The sequence below is a fragment of the Lissotriton vulgaris genome, chromosome 3_1 (genome assembly GCF_964263255.1).
Source record: "Lissotriton vulgaris chromosome 3_1, aLisVul1.2, whole genome shotgun sequence".
Taxonomy (NCBI): Eukaryota; Metazoa; Chordata; class Amphibia; order Caudata; family Salamandridae; genus Lissotriton; species Lissotriton vulgaris.
The window spans coordinates 143,900,964-143,920,760 of NC_141689.1; the positions used below are offsets into that span (position 1 = coordinate 143,900,964).

Consider the following 19,797-nt stretch of genomic DNA (forward strand, 5'->3'; position numbering starts at 1 on the left):
CCTCAGTGAATTAGGGTGTACCAAAAACTCACCTTAGTATCCAAAATCTCCTACCAGACTAGCTACAGTGTCTCATTGGTCCTTCCGTACCCCAATATTTTCGACAACCCAGGACATGGACTTAGAACACCTCAGGTAACGTGGAACACATGAACACTCTTTTGTTATACCATCATACCAATCCAAAACGAGGAGTCAATGAGGACACAAGCAGATTTGAAATGTTTATTTCTAGTGCCGTCTTCTCAAACGCAGTATCTTAGCTAATACAAGCAAGCATATATTTAGCAACAAGATTATCAGCATAGTTACAACTCCATAAAATACAAAGGGTGAAAGCATGGTAAAGTGCTAAAAGGAAGAATGCTATATAATAATGTAATGTGGCCCTCGCTTGCTAGTATATTATTTTATATCTACAGAAGGTCTCATTGGGTTTAGACGAGCGGCCCCATACCTCTGGAATTAGTAGAAGGGAATCACATTGTCTTCCACACCAACTCTCAGCATAGCAATATCATCAAGTGTGTGTTGCATGCTCTGCGCAGTGTATTATAAAATGCGCCAAAGCCAGAGTTGATTATATGTGTTATGTCTAAATTCGTGCACCGATCAGACCCAACAAAAGCCACTGTGTTGAAACAACCTTGAAGGTCGCGGTACTCACTGTACAGACATAGCTTACTAAGCAAAGCTTAAAACATATTATTCTCATGTTAAACAAAATAGCCTGCGATACTCTAAACAATTATAATAAATGTGTTGTGTGCAAAAGCAGCGGAGAGGAAAAATGGCGTTTAAACTTCTAATAAGACATGCTAACTTAACACAGTGTAAAGGCAAGGCCCAATATATATAACAGCTTCCTATCTGGTCCAGGATACAGTTTAAGGCCATGTGTCTAGCCCATAAAGCTATGTGGAAATCAGGCCCAGGCATCCTTCAGTCTTTGGTCACCCCCTATCAACCCCCTAGGAGTCTGCGCTCCAGTTCAGCCTTTCGTGCCACCTCTGTGAAAGTACGCAGATCCAGTTGGGGTGGATGAATGCCTCCAACCTCTGGAATTCTCTCCTCCCCCCACCCTCCATAGGGAACCCAATCTGCTGGCATTCCGTAAACGTCTCAAAACTCATCTTTTCACCACCTCACACTAGCACCACTTGCCTCCCTGTCTCTTCCCCCCCGCAAGCGCTAGGAGGCCTCCGGGTAGCTAGCACTATACACATCGAAATCCATTCATTCATTTATTATTGGCAGTCGCAGGGATATATATACTACTAATAATAATCCATTTTCCAACTCCAACAAACACAAATGCAGCACAACAGGCAAGGAGAAAGCAAAAGGTGTGATGGAAGACCACCTTAAGGCTGACTGGTCTAACAGAAATATTAACCCGTTCACCGTGGCGCAAATTCAGCTGCGGTGCGGGTGATTTATAAGTGGGCGTGGTTTGGACGGCCCCCGGCAGTCCTCCACACACGCCCACCATGACGTAGGGTTAAAAACATTACCATTCACTCAAACACAGGAAAAAAGAAAACAAGCAACCAAGTTACGCGCCCCTGATTAAAGGACACTAATTAACTATAGAGGGCACCGAACAGGTGCATAAACAACACAAAATTCCCAGAATTGATGAAGTGCTATACCAAACACATGGTTTACATAATTAAACGTCCATGCAAACAGTTTATGATTTCAAAACAGCACAAGAGACCAAGACTTGCATTATTCAACATAAAATCCTGGGTAGGCAAGCGAGCACTGAGCGCGCCACTAGTTCAACGCTACATAGATGTATATACTGAGAATGACGTGGCAGGGAGTGTCCTAAAACATGTCACTGCAAAATACAAGGCCTTAGAAGTTGAACTCTTGAGAGGGGAAGAAGAATGATACTGAAGTTATGAAAACACTAGACTATTAATTCATGAATTAATTAAATGTGGTCATAGCACTTATTTACCTGGGTACCAATCACACACTCACAATATATACATATATAATAGGTCAGGCATCTCGCCTGGAAAAAAAGACATGATATGAGAGGGATGGGACCCTCCTTTGTGTAGGCTTTGAATTATGGTGTGGGATGCTGAGGGTCCACCCTTTCCTCACTTCTCACTCCTTCCTAGTGTTGGTTATGCACAGCAGGGACAGGCCTTAAAGAAGTATTGGAGAGCAATAATATTTAATATTTGATAACCTCAAACACAGCATTGACCAGTCCTGGGTCTCAACTGATTCATTATTGGAAATAATGGCACGGGACAACTGGATCATAAGCATGAAGATGCAAATATCTCCCAGTTGGACCAGAGGGAAAAATAACCTAGCAACAAGGAACAACCGCATCATAAAAAAACAGCCACATACAGGAAAGTACAACCGTCCAGTAAATCAGCTATTTTTAATATTGCAAACAGAAACACCAATTCAGGAAGTATTGTATTGTATTGTATTGTATAGCATACTTATATAGCGCGTACTGTCACCCAGAGGGTATCCTGGCGCTTTGACTCAAAATCACGGCACATCAGAGGAGGATCACACAGCCCTTGGAAAGAGGTGGGACTTCAGATCCTTTTTAAAAAGAGTCAACTCATTCAACTTCCTTAAAGAGAGTGAAAGAGCATTCCATAATTTAGCGGCAGTGAAGCTGAAAGAACGGCCACCCATTCGTATCCTCTGAATTCGAGGGACCGCAACCAGGAAAGCAGAGGAGGAACGTAAGGGCCTGGCTGCAGAATACCATTTGAATATATTCTGAAGGGCAATGGGCCCCAGTCCATGAAGTGCTCTGAAAACAATGCAGGAAGCCTTAAAGCAGATCCGCTGATGTATAGGCAGCCAATGAAGGTCCCTAAGTGCCAAATATGACGAAGCAGCACGCGCACGTGAGAGAGCCAGCTTAGCTGCCATATTCTGGATCCGCTGCAATTGTCTAATCAGAGAACTAGGGCCACCTAGAAGTAGTGCGTTAAAGTAGTTTAACCTACTGAGTATGATACTACGCACGTCGTGTCAGCACAGGTAACATGGGGAGAATTTTACGCAGCATTCTTAGCAGCATCATGCAGGTGCCAATGGTCTAATTCGCATAGGCGTCCAGTTGTAAATGCGGACCAAAGATTACTCCCAGATTACGAGCAGCATCCGCTGACTCGACGGTATCCGTAGTGGTAAGGGGCCAGAAGTCAACAGGCAGGGCACGCAGAATTTTATCTAATGAGCAATGTAGAACCTCTGTCTTAGATCCATTAAACTGGAGGGAATTTTCCCTCAACCATTCCGCCGTAGCAAGCATACAACGGTGAAAGGTCTCTGTGGAGACAGCATTCTTACCTTCAAGAGAGAAGATAAGTTGCGTGTCATCTGCATAATTTATTACTGTGATACCAAAAGATTTAATCAGCTTAAGCAGGGGGCAGAGGTAAAGGTTAAACAAAATGGGGCTGATCGCTGAGCCCTGGGGAATGCCCTGTCCTACCATTCTAGTATCAGACATAAAAGGGGGCAGAGTCACTACTTGATGTCTATTGTGGAGGTATGAGACTAACCAGTCCCGAGCTGACCCGACCACCCCACTATTTTCCAGTCTCCTGATCAGTATAGAGTGGTTCACAGTGTCGAACGCGGCCGACATGTCGAGCAGAACCAAAAATGCTACTCGACCACTGTCAACTCGCGAACGTAAGTCATCCAGGACAGCCACCAGTGCCGATTCTGTACCATGTGCTAGTCGAAAACCGAACTGGGCCACATCCAGGCAGGCATTCGCCTCGATAAAGTGGGATAACACATTTTTCCAAGATTTTGATTGGAAAAGGCAGTAAGGAGATGGGCCTATAGTTGCGGGGCAGAGAGGATCCAAAGTGGCTTTTTTTAACAGAGGGGATACCACCGCCAGTTTCTAGCTGTCATTACATAACTTACCTGCAAACTCTGTGGAATTGTGGCTCATATGATGTACAGCTTGCAAGGTGCAAGGGAAAGCATACAAGGCGGTACGAAAAAAGAGAGCCTTTTTTATTTGCTGTAGGTGTCTTATTTTCAGAAGAATTTGAATGAATGTGCATAAAGAGCATAGATGAAAGCTGAAAGACAGCAACCCAAACTTTAGATTTAAAATTTAATTATCTTATACAGCAAAGTAACAATGCAACCTACAAACCCTAGGAGCCGTATGGTTCATAAAACAGCGTCACTAAAAGGGTCGAGGATGTGACATAACGGCCAGAGCTGCTGACTTTGGAACTCAGGAGACAGGTTCTAGTCTTGGTGATGGCTCAACATCCTATGATTCTGGGCAAATCACTGAATCTTCCCAAATTAATGTGCCGTTGTGTCATGTAACTAGTGATCGTACAACGTGCTCCAATACCTCTGGGCCGAGTTTGCACTATAATAAATGAAGAAATAGGGAACCTAAGACTTAACTAATGCGGATTGAGCAACAGAAACTACATTGCCCCCTAAAGCTCACAAATCACATGTTCCGCAAGACGCCCCATCTGCTGGAAGCAAAGCAGCTGAACACCCCATTAATAGCAGAGTCATTCAACTTATTGAAACACTAAAAACTATGGGCCTCATTTATGAATAGTGACGCATCGCTGAGTGAAAACAGGGATGCGTCACTTTTCACTGCGCCCTTCTTGCGACACCAATGATGTGTCATATTTACAGTATGACGCATCATTGCGCAAGGAGTTGCAGATACGTCAGCATTTCTGACGTATCTGTATGGCGCAAAAGTGACGCATTGCTGGAGTGTGTCACAAAAGTGATGCCAATCCAGCAATGTGTCCTTTCACATTGGGGCCTGCGTCAGTCTTATGCCTGCTGTGAGGCAGGTTTAAGAAATTGACACATTTGTGTCCTAGAAGTGGCGCAGTGAAATCTCATAGATTTCACTGCGTCACTTCTCTGACCCTTTCTTGCGTCAATACGCCCCCTTGCATACATTATACCTGGCGCAGGTATAATGAGGCGCAGGGGTTTACAAAGTGACGCATCTACCTAGATGCGTCACTTTGTAAATATGACGCAACAAGGCGCATTTTTTACGCCACTGGTGCGTCACAAAAAAAGATCACACCAGCGGCGTAAAAGTGATACACAGCCTCATAAATGAGGCCCTACAACCAACAAAAGGTGCATGAACCACGTGATCCTGAAGATGCCACTTCCGCAGGATGCGAGGCAACTTCACCATTCATTCAGGTGTTTTATAAACAGAGGAAAGTCATTGACGACCAGCCGGATGTGAGTGGAGCTGGCCATCTTCAGTAACAAGAAATGGAGCGTCCTGATCAAAAGCAGGATGTTTTTGAAATGCCACACCAGGAAGCAAGCGTTCTGACAGCAACATACAAGAAACAACAAGAAGAAACCTTGACACTCATGCATTTTGAAATTAGTAATTCGTGAAGCTCATAATTTCTTTTCTCTCCACAGTATACTTGAGAGTACAACTAACAAAATCCATTAGGTGAGAGCTTAGTATAATGATTTTACCACTGAATAGTAGATGAAGGGGCAATAAGTTATATTAATGCATTGAAAATAAACAACATGTCATCTTGTTGTTTGCTTCCAAAACAGATTTTCAAGCCCCAATACCAAGGGAACTGGTAGGTGCATGAGATTCAATTTCAAATAAATAAATCCCAGAGTCTAAATTCGGATACATTTTCACCTTGGCATACCTGACTTGTCATGGAATAAAGGAGCACCGGCCTGATCAAGATCTCTTCAAACATATGTCCCAAAAGAGTAGCTATAGGTCGGATATTAATCAATAAATCTGATGCTATGTCTTAAATGTTCGAAAATGTCATCTTTATGTTGGGAAAAATGTCTTCTTCATGCACAATGTAAAGTTATTTACAGCCCTTGTCGGTAGTTTTGTGATTGTTTTAATGGCACTAATTAGCTAAATATGTGTAATACAATGAATTCAACACTTGAAAATCCCTTATGTCATACAATATTATTTTATTGTTGTGACCTGGCTAATGCTGTAGCTGAGAGCCCCCTGGGGTGAGCTGCCTCACCCCGGCATCCCACCTCGGGAGCTGGGGACGACCGGACCCGTCATCTTGGAGTCAGGCGGGAGTGGGGCCGACAAACTCTGGTACCAGGAGCTGACCTCTGGGGTAACTCGGCCCCCCTGTGGGGAAGTCCTGCCTTCTGGAGCTTGAGCATGGGAGGGCCCCCCACCACTGGCACTATCCTGAATATATGAAAGTGGCCCGCCCAGTTGGGCTGAGGCACCACAATCTTGATTGATCTCTCTGCTGCATGGCCTTTCAGTGGCCTCACCTCCTAATCAAGTATATCGAGGGGTGGATCGGGCCCGGAAGGCATCGCAGAGGACTCCCTACTGCCAGCCTACATAAGATTTGAATGGGGGCCTTCTTTGGTGGTGTCGGACTGAACCACGCCTGGAGAACAGCAGACATTCATGCATCAGGGGAGTGACGTGGCCTGGGTGAGACCTGTTGACGGTCCGCGGACCCTACAATCGTGGCTGCCATTAAGGCCAGGTGGAGCAACTGCCGAGATGAGACAATTCCCTGGCTTTTATATATTTTTACACCTGGCTTTGGAGTGGGGGCGATTGGCTGCATTATTAGGCAGTGGTTGTTTGCTCTGACCCCCTGAGTGGCTGAGCTTGACAAGCTTTGCAGCTTGGGCATGGCAACCAGCCCAGGTGATCGGGTCTATCTAGGGCTTTACACTGCCAAGGGAGACTGCCCTGGCCCTTTCCCCACTTTCACTCCGGCTACACGGCTGGTGGCCCCCTGCATCAACTCGCTGCTGGCACCCCCTGCGCTGAGACAGGGGGGCATATAAACCCGAAAGTTGAGAGGATCCCTTGCTCTACGGCTAGTGGGGGTCACCTGGTTTGGGCGAAGGGCAAGTGTCGTACTATCAGTTGGCGGGTACCTGCTCCCCTACCTTTTTGACCTCTGGTGATGGATTGTTGCCTAATCCCTGAACCACAATGGAATGACTCCCAATTTGGTGCTCCTGCACATGCGCTGGAGGGCCTGTAATAGGGCCCAATTCTGGCTCCCTCCTTCTGTTCGCACGTGGGACTTGGTGGCATGGTATTTTTCTGAGGTGGTCTGGGCATAATTGGTCATATCCTGGCCCATACCCGGACTCCTCTGTGGGTCCCTTCATGCACCTCCTCTCCAGCTCTGGGCTTTCGGATGACGTTGGGACCTAACTCTGGACTACTGCTTTACGCCCCAAGAGACTTTGCCCCTAAAGGGTGACAGCCTAGGGTGAGTGGTGCCCACACCCCTCTCCTTGTCCCTGGGTCACTGTACCTATGCCCCCATGCAATCTTGACCTTGGAACTGTGGCCCCTGCCCCAGTTGCAATCATCTTCTGCTGGAGTCCCTGTGGAGCGTGTGGCCTGGGAGGACTTGCCCCTCACAAAAGCTGGAAAGAAGACACCTGCTGCTGTAGCAGGGATTCTGTTCCTAAACAGAACTGTGCATAGAGACTTAGGACCTCAGTGAATTAGGGAGTGCCAAACTCACCTTAGTACCCAAAATCCCCTACCAGACTAGCAGCAGTGACTTATTGGTTCTTCGTCCTATAGCAAAAGCCCCAATGATTAGTCAACCCAGAACATGAAACTTAGGATACCTTAGGTGATGTGGAAAACAAGAACACTCTTTCATTACAATCTCATATCAGTCCAAAACAGGGAGTAAATAAGACATGACCAAGTTTGAAATGTTGATTTCTAACGCTGTGATCTCAAGCGCAGCATCTTAGCAAATACAAGCAGACATATTATCAGAATCAATACTGTCAGCATAGTTACTATTCCATAAAATACAAAGGGAGAAAGCATGTTACAATGCTAATGGAAACAGGTTGAATATACACCTATATTTCACCCTCCCTTGCTAGTGGTTATTTTATAAATAATAGAAGATCCCATAGGCTTAGCTAGGTGGCCCCATACCTCTGGTACTTAGCAGAAGTGGATCACATTGAATTCTGCACAAGCGCTCAGCATACAAATGTTCTCTAAGTGTGTCTGATCATGACTATGCAGGGCATTATTAAACATGCCAGTATCCAAGGTGGCCACAGCTGCATGTGTGTTATGGCTAGAACGTGCGCTGATCATGTCGAACAACAGACACAGTGTCCAAGATAACCTTGACTGCGTAGGCGCTCACTGTACAGACAAAACTAACGAGGCAGTTTAGAAATGACCTTGTGTGGGACATTCTCAATTGAGTGCACTTCTTTACAGAGAAAGAAGCAAACACACGTGCAGCAAAGGACAAGACGGAGCTTACCTACAGTGGCCCTACATCCATATCTTCCATGACCTCTCTACAGTGACACTCCAATCTCGCAGGGACTTTAAACAGTCACTGACAAGCTGTGAGAACTTAACATTAAGTATCAATGGAGCCATCCCTTTGCCCTGATCGTTACATGGGAAGGTAAATGCAGATCACTGCACTCATTCCAACAACTGCTCCACATCACAACAGACTCTCGACCCATCAGCCCAGACCTGCACCATACCTTGTCCAGTGCTCAAGACACAGGTCCCAGGCCAAAGGACAGTTGACTCTCCGAGTTAACCAGGACATCATGCAACACCTACGCTCCATGGAAGATGCTCAATGCCCTGCTCACTCGCCTTCGGCTCAGTGGCATCCCTCCCACAAACACCTTGATTACTGAGGCAATTAGTTGGCATGTACTGGCTGATCCTGGGTGTCTGCCCTGGATGCCTCCTAGCTACCACATGCAGATGTGAGACGTGCAAGGCGCTTTGTTGGATGGAGCAGGAATCTCCCATTCTCGCAACGGTCTATGACTGGAACTGACTTAATGCTTACCCGGGTCCAAGAGAGACTATTTTATTGCCTGTGTTGGTGGCAGGCTGTGGGGTTTGGAGGCCGGGACCTGAAAAGAATATTTTCTCACACCCCCATTCAACATGTCCCCAAGGAAAGTGAATTCCCCAGAATAGATAGGTATTAGAAAAGGACCATTCCAGGACTTGAATGTCTATCTACAGCCCAGTTGACCTTCTTGTACTTGTTATTGTTGTTTTTTCCTTTTCGTCTCCCTCTATTCTTACCCTGAGGTCCTAGTGTTTGGTGGTCACTATAACCTTCTCTCTGCTACTTCTCCTCGCCATGGGGGCATGTTCTACTATAGGCTGCTGGGCGATTGGGATCAAGTGCACTGTGTCCCTTGTTTCACCATTACACTTGCGGACAGCGGGCCTTTTATGGTGGGATAGAGATGAGAACGCTACACATGGTCATGCCCCACATGAATAATCATGGCACAGACTAAATTTCTCTCACTAAATGTGAAAGGACTTAACACCCCCAATAAGCACAGACAGGTCTGATGCAATCTCTTACTGCAAGACCCGGATATGATTTTTCCAAAAGAAATACATCACCTACGCTCAGACTCATACTGCATGGTCGACCTCAAATACCTAACTCAATACTGGGCGTCCTCTACAACAAAAATGGCAGGGGTGGCCATCCTCTTTAAGGTGGGTCAGAACATAAAAGGGGCACGGGTGGCGCGGGACGGGGAGGGATGCTATCTTAAAATCAAATCTAAGACTAATATCAGACCCCTCACCTTGATTTATATTGACACCGTTCGCCAATTGCAGACCATATACCTTAGAAACCTCATTAGGGATCTAGCCCCGCAAGATGATGTGCTGTTGCTCATGGGGGGGACTTCAATTTGCTATGGGACCCTTAAATGGATCAAAGTGTGACTTCCTTTCAGGGAGCGGGGCGATGTCGGCGGCCTTGAAGAGGGGACATTAGGGCTTTGTGCTAGGTCGATGCATGGTGTTACAAATCCCTGGATGCACAAGACTATTTCTTCTTCTCCCACTCCCACTGTTTGTTTTCACACTCCCTCATCCAGTCCCTTGAGTCACTGATTGAAGGTCGGAAATATTTGAAGGTGTCTCTCCCGGGCAGTCACAGAAGTGTTGTTATTCTAGAAGGTCCTCCGGCCCTTTGGCTCTGGTGGAGCTGCACTGGCTCCCTGTGAAACAAAGAATCCAGTTCAAATCACTATGCCTGGTATTTAAGGCCTTGCATGGAATGGGCCCCTCCTCTTTTTAAAGTAGATTTGAGTAGTATGTTCCTGCTCGAATAGTACTCTCATCTGGGGCAAAACTGATAAAAATCCCTAGATTAAAAAAAGTTAGAGCAGGTGGTAGACCCTTTGAGGTCGCTGCTGCAAAGCTCTGGAACACCCTGCCTTTTGAGCTGAAACAAATCAGTGATCTCCTACAATTTAGAAGGAATTTAAAAACATGGATATTTCCTAAGATCTAGGGGTGAGCCTCAGTAGGTTCTGTAGGAGGTGGGCTATGTCAATTCACTATTAGCGCCAGGATGCCTGACAGGTGACAGTGAGCTTTAGAAATGCTATAAATAAATAAATAATAAATATTCTGTTTGAGGGGGATGATGAGTGAATGACTAGTGGAACTAGTACATGGTCATTCCTATAAAAGTTCAACGCGACTGAGACAATCTAATATGTGCGAATCATCATTTAATTAAGGCTGAGAATCTAGTCGTTGGGGTGAGTGGAATATTGAAGGGTATTTTGTGAGAAGATCTCTTTTAGGGCCAGAGCATACAGGTCTGTAAGAAAGCTCAAGTTAATATTAAATCTACAAGGTAACTAGTTTTCTATTTTCGAAGTTGTATTTTAGTGACAAGTTGATAAAGTCAGTGATGAAAGCCGTGTGTCTTGTTTAACCATACAGTGTGCATAACTCTTTACATTTCACACCTTCTTCCACTCCTCCCAGGGCACTAGTCCTAAAAAATGAAGTGGAGGAACTAACCAAGTTAGGCAGTATGCTAGTGACATCTTGGTGCTTGGTACCACAGCATGTGACATCACGGAGCATGACATCGGACGTGGCATCACAGTAACTGGCATCACCAGAAATGCCATCAGATTGTAAGACCTCACACATAGGTTTAGAAGTACTATCATGAATATGTTTGAGGGCTTTAAATATTTACCAAAGGAGATTTTACATCGAGAGTGAGAAAAACAATGTGGGCAAACCTGACACAAGATCTGTGCCTCAAATTATACATTTGGGAGCAAATTTATCACTCTTGCCATCACACAATGGGGCGCAAGAATGATCCAACTCTTAAATTTGATTTTTCAAGTCACACAAGGCCACCTTGCGTAGCCTTGCATGGATTGATAAATCTAGAGTGACGCCATGCAAATCGTTGCCTTGCGTTACTCGGCCGCAGGGAGGCATTCCAAGGGTGGAGTGCAGGTGTTTCCATGCATCAACTCATTGGCAGTGGCACATTTCCAGATTTACCATCAGTGGTAACCCTGGGAATGTATAAAAATGCGATGCCTCCCCAGGTGAGGCGTGATGAGGAGAAATATATTTATTTCTCATTGTTGCTTCCTCATTCTGCAGCACACATAGAAAAAGGAACATGCTTTAGGGAACTATTTTTGTGCAAGATGGTGCTCCTTCCTGCACAAAAACATTCCTACTTACAGCACAGGCACCCTTGCACCATGGTGCAAGGATGCCTGCATTGTCACTAAGCAGCACATTGTGCACCAGCACTGGGAAATTTAAGGAATGCACCAGTTATTGTTAAGGACTGAACATTCTTGCACTTTCCTTATCATGCAGCTCAGTTCAGCAAGATGACGTGCTGCGCTGCACTATGCTGCGCAATTATTTGATAAATATGCCACTTATATTTTAACACTCTGCCACAAAGAAATTGGCAACAAGGAGAAACGTGGCATTACATCTGTTCTGATTAATTGTTTGTAAAGTCGGCATTTTAATGTATCTTTCGGGATTAAGGCCCCTGATGCATAGATATTTGTGTTCCCAGAAAATCTCAGGATATAGTAATAATGGTGCAAACACAAGGAGATGATGGACGGAGTGCTAAAACTTTTCAGACCCTCACCCCCATTCACAGATCAGGGTTGAATCCATCATCGTTCTTTAGCCCACTCTGCCACCCCAGTTCAGACACGGCTATATGCAAATCAGTCTGACCCTGTGCCTCATGGGAACAGTCCAGCCCGAACTGCCAAACCATGCCTTCCCTGGACCGGAAACAAGCATCCTGGGACCGGTTTGAGGGTAACACCCCACATCTGCCAAGCTTGCTTGAATCCAGTGGTAAAATGAAAAATTGACCCACGTCTGGGCATACCCTGCCAATTTAGGGCAAACAAATCCAACACAAGGATTTGTTAGGCGGAGCACTGAAACTTTTCAAACACTCACCCCTAGTCCAGTCACAGATGTGGGTTGAATCCATCATCATTCCTTAGCTCACTCAGCCACCCCAGTTCAGACCCAGCCATATGCAAATCAGTCTTGAATCTGTGCCTCATGGGAACAGTCCAGACAGAACTAATAATAATAATAATAGTTAAATACCTCTGGAGGTCAATGCACTTGCTGGAGGGAACTGCGTTTTGTCTAGTCCAAGTTGTGAATCAAAGTAGCATAGAGGGTTGAAATGCCTCCTGCAAAGCACAACATGTGACACGCATATGACAGATTTTTACAGGACCGCCTCACCTGCACATTGCAGCTTGAAATGCGTTGCATGTGCTGAATGCGTTCTGGTGACTGAAAATTACACAGGGACAAGTACAGCATATTTCAGTGGGGCCCAAATTCTTGACAGGGGAGACAGCATGCACCCTGGGAAAAAGAGTGGTTAGACGCCATCTACCCACATGTTCCCTGGATTTGTGCCCTGACTAATCCCATGGGTGGTCCCCAGAGTGGGGGCCTTCTAGTGCATAAAATATCGCTGTGTTTCCAAAGGTGGGGTCGGGAGGGAGGGTTGTCGGAGGAGCTGTGTGATAAATGCCATCCTAACTGTGCTCTCCGACACATCAAGAGCATTCACCAGGTTATCTCTAGGAAGGGGTGCAGTTTATGCAGTAAAAACAAACACAAGTCCCACAGTAAATGAGGTTGTGGCACTTGTGCAACATCAGAATTACATTTTTTTTGTGTTCAGCATATTCCTCTGATGTTTATTACATTTTGTCGTAAATTACGAGCATGCTAAGGCGCCACAAAACACCTGCAAAATCTGACCACACTTTGAAAACGACCTACCACCAGCGGCAGTGAGTCACGAATCTGTATTACAAACATGAGGTATGTATGACAGGCACACCACAGTCCGCGCAGATTCACAGCAGCGATAATAAACTCAGGGACAAAAAACCTTCAGGAAAAATGGAGCACACCTGAGCAGTGGGGTCATCTCAGGGGGTGTTTGTCTGTGCTGGCCTCTCCATCACTGTTAAGAGAGGCTCCCTCTACAGGGCTCCATTGACAGACACCCAGCACAAAACTCATCCGACTCTCACCTGGTGAAATTAGAAGCAGCCAAACCCACAAAAGTTGCATTCTGGGGATCCCGGGTGACGTCACGGGCTGCCATGACTCCTCGGGTGGGGTAGAGGTGCTCATCTTGTCCAAAGCTCATTCAAGGACCCTTTTGGGATTTTCCTTCCAGTGGGTCTGTTTATGTATATTGATTGAAAGTATTCCTGGGTATTCAGTCAGGCTCAGTAAACACTCGCAATTTACGTAATCCTACGTCATGGAAAGAATCCGTGAAGATGCTGTCGTCTGAGTGCTCAGGAGGGAGATTTTATGGAATGTGTCACAGATCACTCTTTGTGTCGGTAGTTTGACCAAGTGGGGGGCTGTAGCTGAGAATCCGCGGCTGGATACGCTGCCCCCACTGCAGACCCGCTGTGTTTTGCAGCCACTGCTCGTCCCTTTCCAGTTCCAGGTGTGCTTCTCTTCGTCCTCCAGGGCAGGCTGTGGGAGCATCCACTGACGGCGCCTCTCTCTCGCAGTCCTCAGATCGATGCAGTGCCGGCTTCTCTCTGCGAGGGTGGCGGGCCAGAGAGAACTGTGACGGGTTGAATCGGACCCTTCACCCACATGGAGCCTCCTGCCCGCCGGTTCCCTGCTTTGCTCTGTCTGTAGTCAGGTTGTCTCTGTCTCTCCACTTCCTGCTTCATAGTCTCTGTATGACCAGAGACAGTGTCAGCAGCGTCTTGGCGCTGTCAGCAGTTGTGAAATATTGTCTACTGTAGCTGTCTCTGTTCGCCTACGTCATCAGTGCTAGTTTGTAAGCAGGGGAAATCCCAAACATAATTACATGTAGCTAAAGAAAACAACAATGTTCAGGAAGAGCCGCTGGAATTTCACGGCAAGGGAGTTCAAAAATATGGGGCTGGGTTCCGTAAATTATGCGGCAAGAAAAGACAAATGATGTGTCATAACGCAGCACTTTTTAAAATAGTTTTACATTTATTATTTTATCATTTGTACACACGGAAATACTCTCTAGGTGCAGATTGGACCTCATTAGTACCAGTTTAACAACTAAATACAGAAATGAGCAACTTAAGGAGGACCTGTTAAGCTTTGCGAGGAGGCTTCCACTGCGGGCAAACACATGATGCAGCATGTTTAGTAACTTCTGATCAGTTTGAGCTGGAAGCACAATGTTTTTGGTTGAAATCTGCAGGTTATTCAGCAGATGATGGATTCGGTGGCAAATGGGGCAACACCATAATTATGTGAAAAAGTCACATCCACAGAATCGCCTATTGGGACCCTCAATGCAGGGAGCCCCCACTTTGCATATTATTCTGGTACATCACACCTCAGAATAGTCAGAAATCCATGGCCCAGTCATTGAGTCTCTTCAGTCTGCTCTAACCTCCTCACCTGGACCCTTTTAACCACTTGTTGTATAGTTTAGACAGCATTTAGGATGATCTAGAATACTTCCTGCTCAGACTGAAATGTTCTCACCTGTGCCCTGACCCTGCATTTTATTTTATTTATTTTTATTTTATCATATTTGAGCTACTCAGAAGAGTGTCCCGGCGCTAGCGAAAACAGAGTGATAAAGAGAGGAGGCGCGTATAGGGGGCGGGGTCAGAATTACTACTGAAACAGCGATGTCTTCAATAATTTCCTAAGGTGCGGAATGGATGGCACTTGTCAAATTGCTATCGGAAGTTCATTCCAAAGGTGAGCGACCTGGACTTGAAAGGAGCGCCCTCCTAAGCGGGCGCAATCGTATTTAGGCACACTCATCCGATGTTGGTGAGAGGATCTAAGGGCTCTACCAGGTGTGTAGTAGCTCACTCTCCTCCTGATGTAGGCAGCCCCGATACCATGTAAGGCCTTAAAGGCGATGGACATGGCTTTGAACTGGATTCAGCGGCGAAAGGGGAGCCAATGTAGATTCATGAGATGGGGCGAGATGTGAATTCTCGGCCTCAACATCAGGATGGCTCTAGCAGCCGAGTTCTGCATAACCTAAAGTTTACTGAGGAGACAATCTGGGAGACATACGTAGAGGACATTAGCATAGTCCAGCCAGGAGGTAATAAGGGCCTGAACCACAGTCCTTCTGTGGGAGAGAGACAAAAGGGGGAGACATTTCCAGAGCATTTTCAGGGTTCCGTAACAAGTACCGACCACTGATCGAACTTGGCTCTTCATATTCAGTGAGTTGTCCAATTTAACTCCTAGGTTTTTGGCAACTCCCACAGAGGTCTGTGGGGGGGACATATCGGGCGGCCACCACTCCCTCCAGACTTCCTGGTCCGACACTCCGAACAGAATAACTTCTGATTTAGCGGAGTTACATTGAAGCTGATTGTGGTCAAACCAGGAGAGGACCTGTTGTTAGACCTGACACCCTTGGCGTGGTTTTCCCCCACCTTTTTGCTTCTGCCTTCTGTATTTTTGATGCTGTGCTGGATTTCGTTTTTGCTGGTTTAGATGCTTTGGACACTCTGCCACTGCTGATCAGTGCTAGAGTGTAAGTGCTCCCTATGTAAATTTTCATATTGATTGGGTATACCTGATTGGCATATTTGTATCACCATGAAGTCCCTAGTAATGTGCACTGTGCGTGCCAGGGCTGGTGATGACAGATGCTGCTAGTGGGCCTGCAGATTGCGCTACCCGTATAAGTAGCCCTAAAATGGTGTCTCAGGCCTGCCAGCGCAGTGCCTGTGTGCAGTCAGTGGACTGCCAGGTCCGCCTGGCCAGTGTCCCCGCTGGCTGGGCCTAACCCTTCCCTGTCTGAGCACATCAGTCACCCCTATGGAAGGCTCAAGGTACCCCCCTGGGCAGGGTGCAGTGCATGGGTAAGGTAGAGCATGTACTAGGCAGGTAACATGCTCTGGTAGTGAGCAGCAGCGATTTTGTGTGCTCACAGCTGCAAGGTTATCTTGCTCCATAGATTAACATGGCGGAGGCTGGTCCCAATGGATACCAGCCTATCTTCCCATAGGAACAAGATGGGACATACGTGATTGATATCCCTGAACTCAGAATTTAATACCACATCTTTTAGAAAAGGTTGTTTTTAAATTCTGCGTTTGAGAATAGTACTTTTAGAAAGTGGCTGTTCTCTTGTCTAACCTTTCTGTGTTTGTGGATTTACTTTCTGGTTTTGAGGGTGACAGGGGCTGCAGAGCCCCCAGGAGGTAGTCTGAGTCAGCCTGTGGATGAAAGGCTGCATCTGCTGCCAAGGAAGTGGGAGGAGATAGCACCTGGAAGTGACTACGGATGTGCCTGCCTGACCACAATGCTGGCTCCACCTCCCGCTGGGCGACTGTCACCTCTGTCCCTGATACTGAAAGAAAGAAGGAAGCCAGGAAAGCCCAAGTGCCCCAGCAACACCCAGAACTGGTTTAGACCGGGCTCAGGGCCCACTTGCACAAAGACTTCAAAGACTTTTAGGGGTATAAGAGAAGGACCCCTGACAACAGAAAATCAGATTCTACAATCAAGAGGAAACTCTGCTGGAAGAAGGACTGCTGAAGAACTGAAGGAAGATTGCCTTGCTGTGTGCTCTAAGGGCTGACCTGTTCTGCTGACCAACTGAAGCTGAGGAGAAGAGGGACTTTGCTGTGTGCTGTGACCCTGCTTGCTTGAACCCCAGAGACTTTGCTGGGTGCTGTGTCTCCTAAACTGAATCTCCAAGGGCCTCAGAAGAGCTGGCCTCCTGTTTGGAACCCAGGGTTAAAAGGTTCCTAAGCTTTGCCAAAACTCTGCTGTGTCCCCTGAAGCTGCTGTGGGCTGAAGAGATCGTTAGCCCTGCTGTTTGCCCCGTGCATCGCGCTGGCTGCTCTCTAACCCGATTGAGAGTGCCGCGCTGACCACGCCTGCCGTGTTGCAAGATCGACGTATTCATCGACACGTATTCTGTGGAGACCGAAGGGTTGTGGGCCTTCCCAGTGCAGGGCGCATTGAATCAACCTGTGCGCAGTATCACCGCTGCGGCCCGGGGTCAGAAAACATCCTACGAAGTGCCCCGTACCTCGCCGGTACCGACGCAGTGAAGATCGAGCCCGCTGCTCTCTGATTGGAGGAGAGAGCCGAACCCCCTCACTAACGCCGCAACGGGATTGGCCTGTGCGCCGTAGCGTCATCGCTGAGGTCGTGTTGTGGTTGGTTGCCAGGGACGCGTCATCGCCGGCCTGCCCTGGGAGCCGTACTGCCATTGGCTGACTCCCGGGCGAGTGTGGAGGCTTGCCAAGAACGCCGCGACCGGATTGGTCCACGGCGTCATCCTCATCGAGAGCCGTGTGTTGAACGCCGAAGCCACCGACCCGACCTCGCCGAGGGAGCAACACGAGTGCCCCCCTGCCCCTGGCCTGTCTGTCCCTGCTCGGAGCGCCGGGTTAGCGCCCCGCCGCTCCCCGAGGATCCGAGAGCGGGCAGAGGGCTGCTGGGACCAGCCGGGGCTGGGAGCGAGTCTGTTCTGTTCGGGGCGGTGCGCCCGAAGTCACTGGTGAGGCGCGACCGCATTGTTTGGGCACAGTAGTGTGAAGGGCTGATTTTCAAAGTTATCTACACGCTGGCATTGCTTTAGTTGCTTGTGTTAAGAGCTGATTCGAGACAAGTCAGTAGCATTATTTTTCCTACTGATTTTAGAGACTACAGACTATTTCTATATATAAGAACTTCCTAATTACGAGTAACCATCAAGATTAAGTGCAACCCTTCATAAAGAAGCAACCATTGTGTATCGTTGATTTTTAATTGCTGCAAATAGATAAAGATATATTTTTATAAATATACTTACCTGTGTGGTCTCAGTTTGCGGTGGATGGGGGATCATTGTTTGTGTTACGTGCATCTATTATACACATTGCCTTGGGGATAAGCCTGCCTGCTCGCGCCAAGCTACCTAGAGGGGGAGCAGGGGTTATCTACTTTGTGTATTCCTTCACCCTGACTAGAAGCAAGGGACCCTACTTGGTCTAAGGTACTTACCTCTGACAATGAGAGACCCCCAGATCTAACATTGTTGGACAACGGTGTGGATTTTGAACTAATATTTGCACTTGACCTGCAGTGATTTTTTGTACATCACTAGTCTAGTTTAGCAGCACAGATTGCACAAGATTTTTTCTTTTTCGTGAAACCTATTTTTGAAAGTCTAGGAAGCATCATGTCTCAGAAAGCTGTAAGCGAAGGAGTAGAATTGGAATTTGAAATTCAGGAGTTGCTCATCTATAAAAAGGAGCAGCTGAAGCAATTCTGCAAGCAGCTTGGATGCCCAGTGAAGGGCAGCTCAAACAAGGAAGAGCTACAGAAAGCTCTAAGGGCCTGGTGGGAGGCCAAACATGTTGATTCAGAAGATGTTACTGGAGAGGAAGGCACACAGGAGAATACTTTTGAATCCAGTGATTTGCCAGTGAATAGGCCAGCGTCTAGGGTTGGCAGCAACCACTCCAGTAGGGTTATTTCTCCAGAGGAGCTGGAGGATAATCAGAGACCTAGGGCCCATGAGATTGAGCTTTTTAAACTCAAAGCCCAAGCAGAAGAGAGGAGACTGTGCCTTGAAAGTGAAAAAAAGGCAGAGGAAAGGAGGAATGCTCTTGCTTTTGAAGAGAAGAAACTCCAGTTGGCTCATGAGTTGAGCATGAGGGAGCTGGACCTTAAAGCTAAACAGGTGGAGTCCAGTCCTAATGCTGGCACCGCACAACCAGTACAGGCGAGTAAAGTATATATACCAAAAGATCTGGTACAGAATTATCAGAGGGGTGAGGACTTTATGCGTGGTTTAGATCGTATGAGCTTGACTTGAAGATGAATGAAGTGCCTGAGAAGAATTGGGGGGCAGGTTTGTGGAAGCACTTAGAGGCCTCAGGGAGGAATGTCTTGGCACCTTTAGAAGAAGCAGGTACTTCGTAGGGCCCTGAAAACCTTCTTGTTTTAAATGTTCCCTGTTTTAAGTGTTCTGCTTTTTTGTTGCTGGATTTTGTGTTATGTTGTGTCTACCTTTCCCTGCGCCAGGACGCTCCTTCGCTGGAGCAGCTGTGCGCATTAAAAATGTAAATAACATAACATAACATAACCCTAACCCGCTATGAAGGAGGCTTTATGCCTCAGGTATGGGCTCAAGCCAGAACAGTACCGCCAGAAGTTTAGGAACTTCAAGAAGCTTGATTCAAGTACTTGGGTGGAGTGTGTGAGTATGTACACGCGTGCACTGGAAGGTTGGATAAAGGGCAGCAAAGTTACTGATTATGTGGGGTTGTGTCACTTGATTAGTTGGGAGCACTTGAGTAGTCTATGTGTTCCAGAGCTGCGCCAGCATCTTTTAGATAGCAAGTTAACTGATCCCAGTGAGCTTGCTAAGGAGGCGG

General features: G+C 46.8%; 1 protein-coding gene across 2 annotated transcripts in view; it reads right to left on the reverse strand.

The window, feature by feature from the left end:
- LOC147726108 (CMRF35-like molecule 9) overlaps positions 1–19,797 on the reverse strand; it is a 261,759-nt gene that overhangs the window by 173,183 nt on the left and 68,779 nt on the right. Inside the window, exon 1 of one of the 2 annotated variants that reach the window (XM_086960212.1) lies at positions 13,462–14,160. The exons of the other annotated variant lie outside the window; for it this stretch is intronic. Within the exon in view, the coding sequence (XP_086816338.1) occupies positions 13,462–13,564 (103 nt within the window). The 5' untranslated portion in view covers positions 13,565–14,160. Of the gene's footprint in view, positions 1–13,461; positions 14,161–19,797 lie in introns of those variants that run through there. 2 annotated transcript variants of the gene reach the window in all.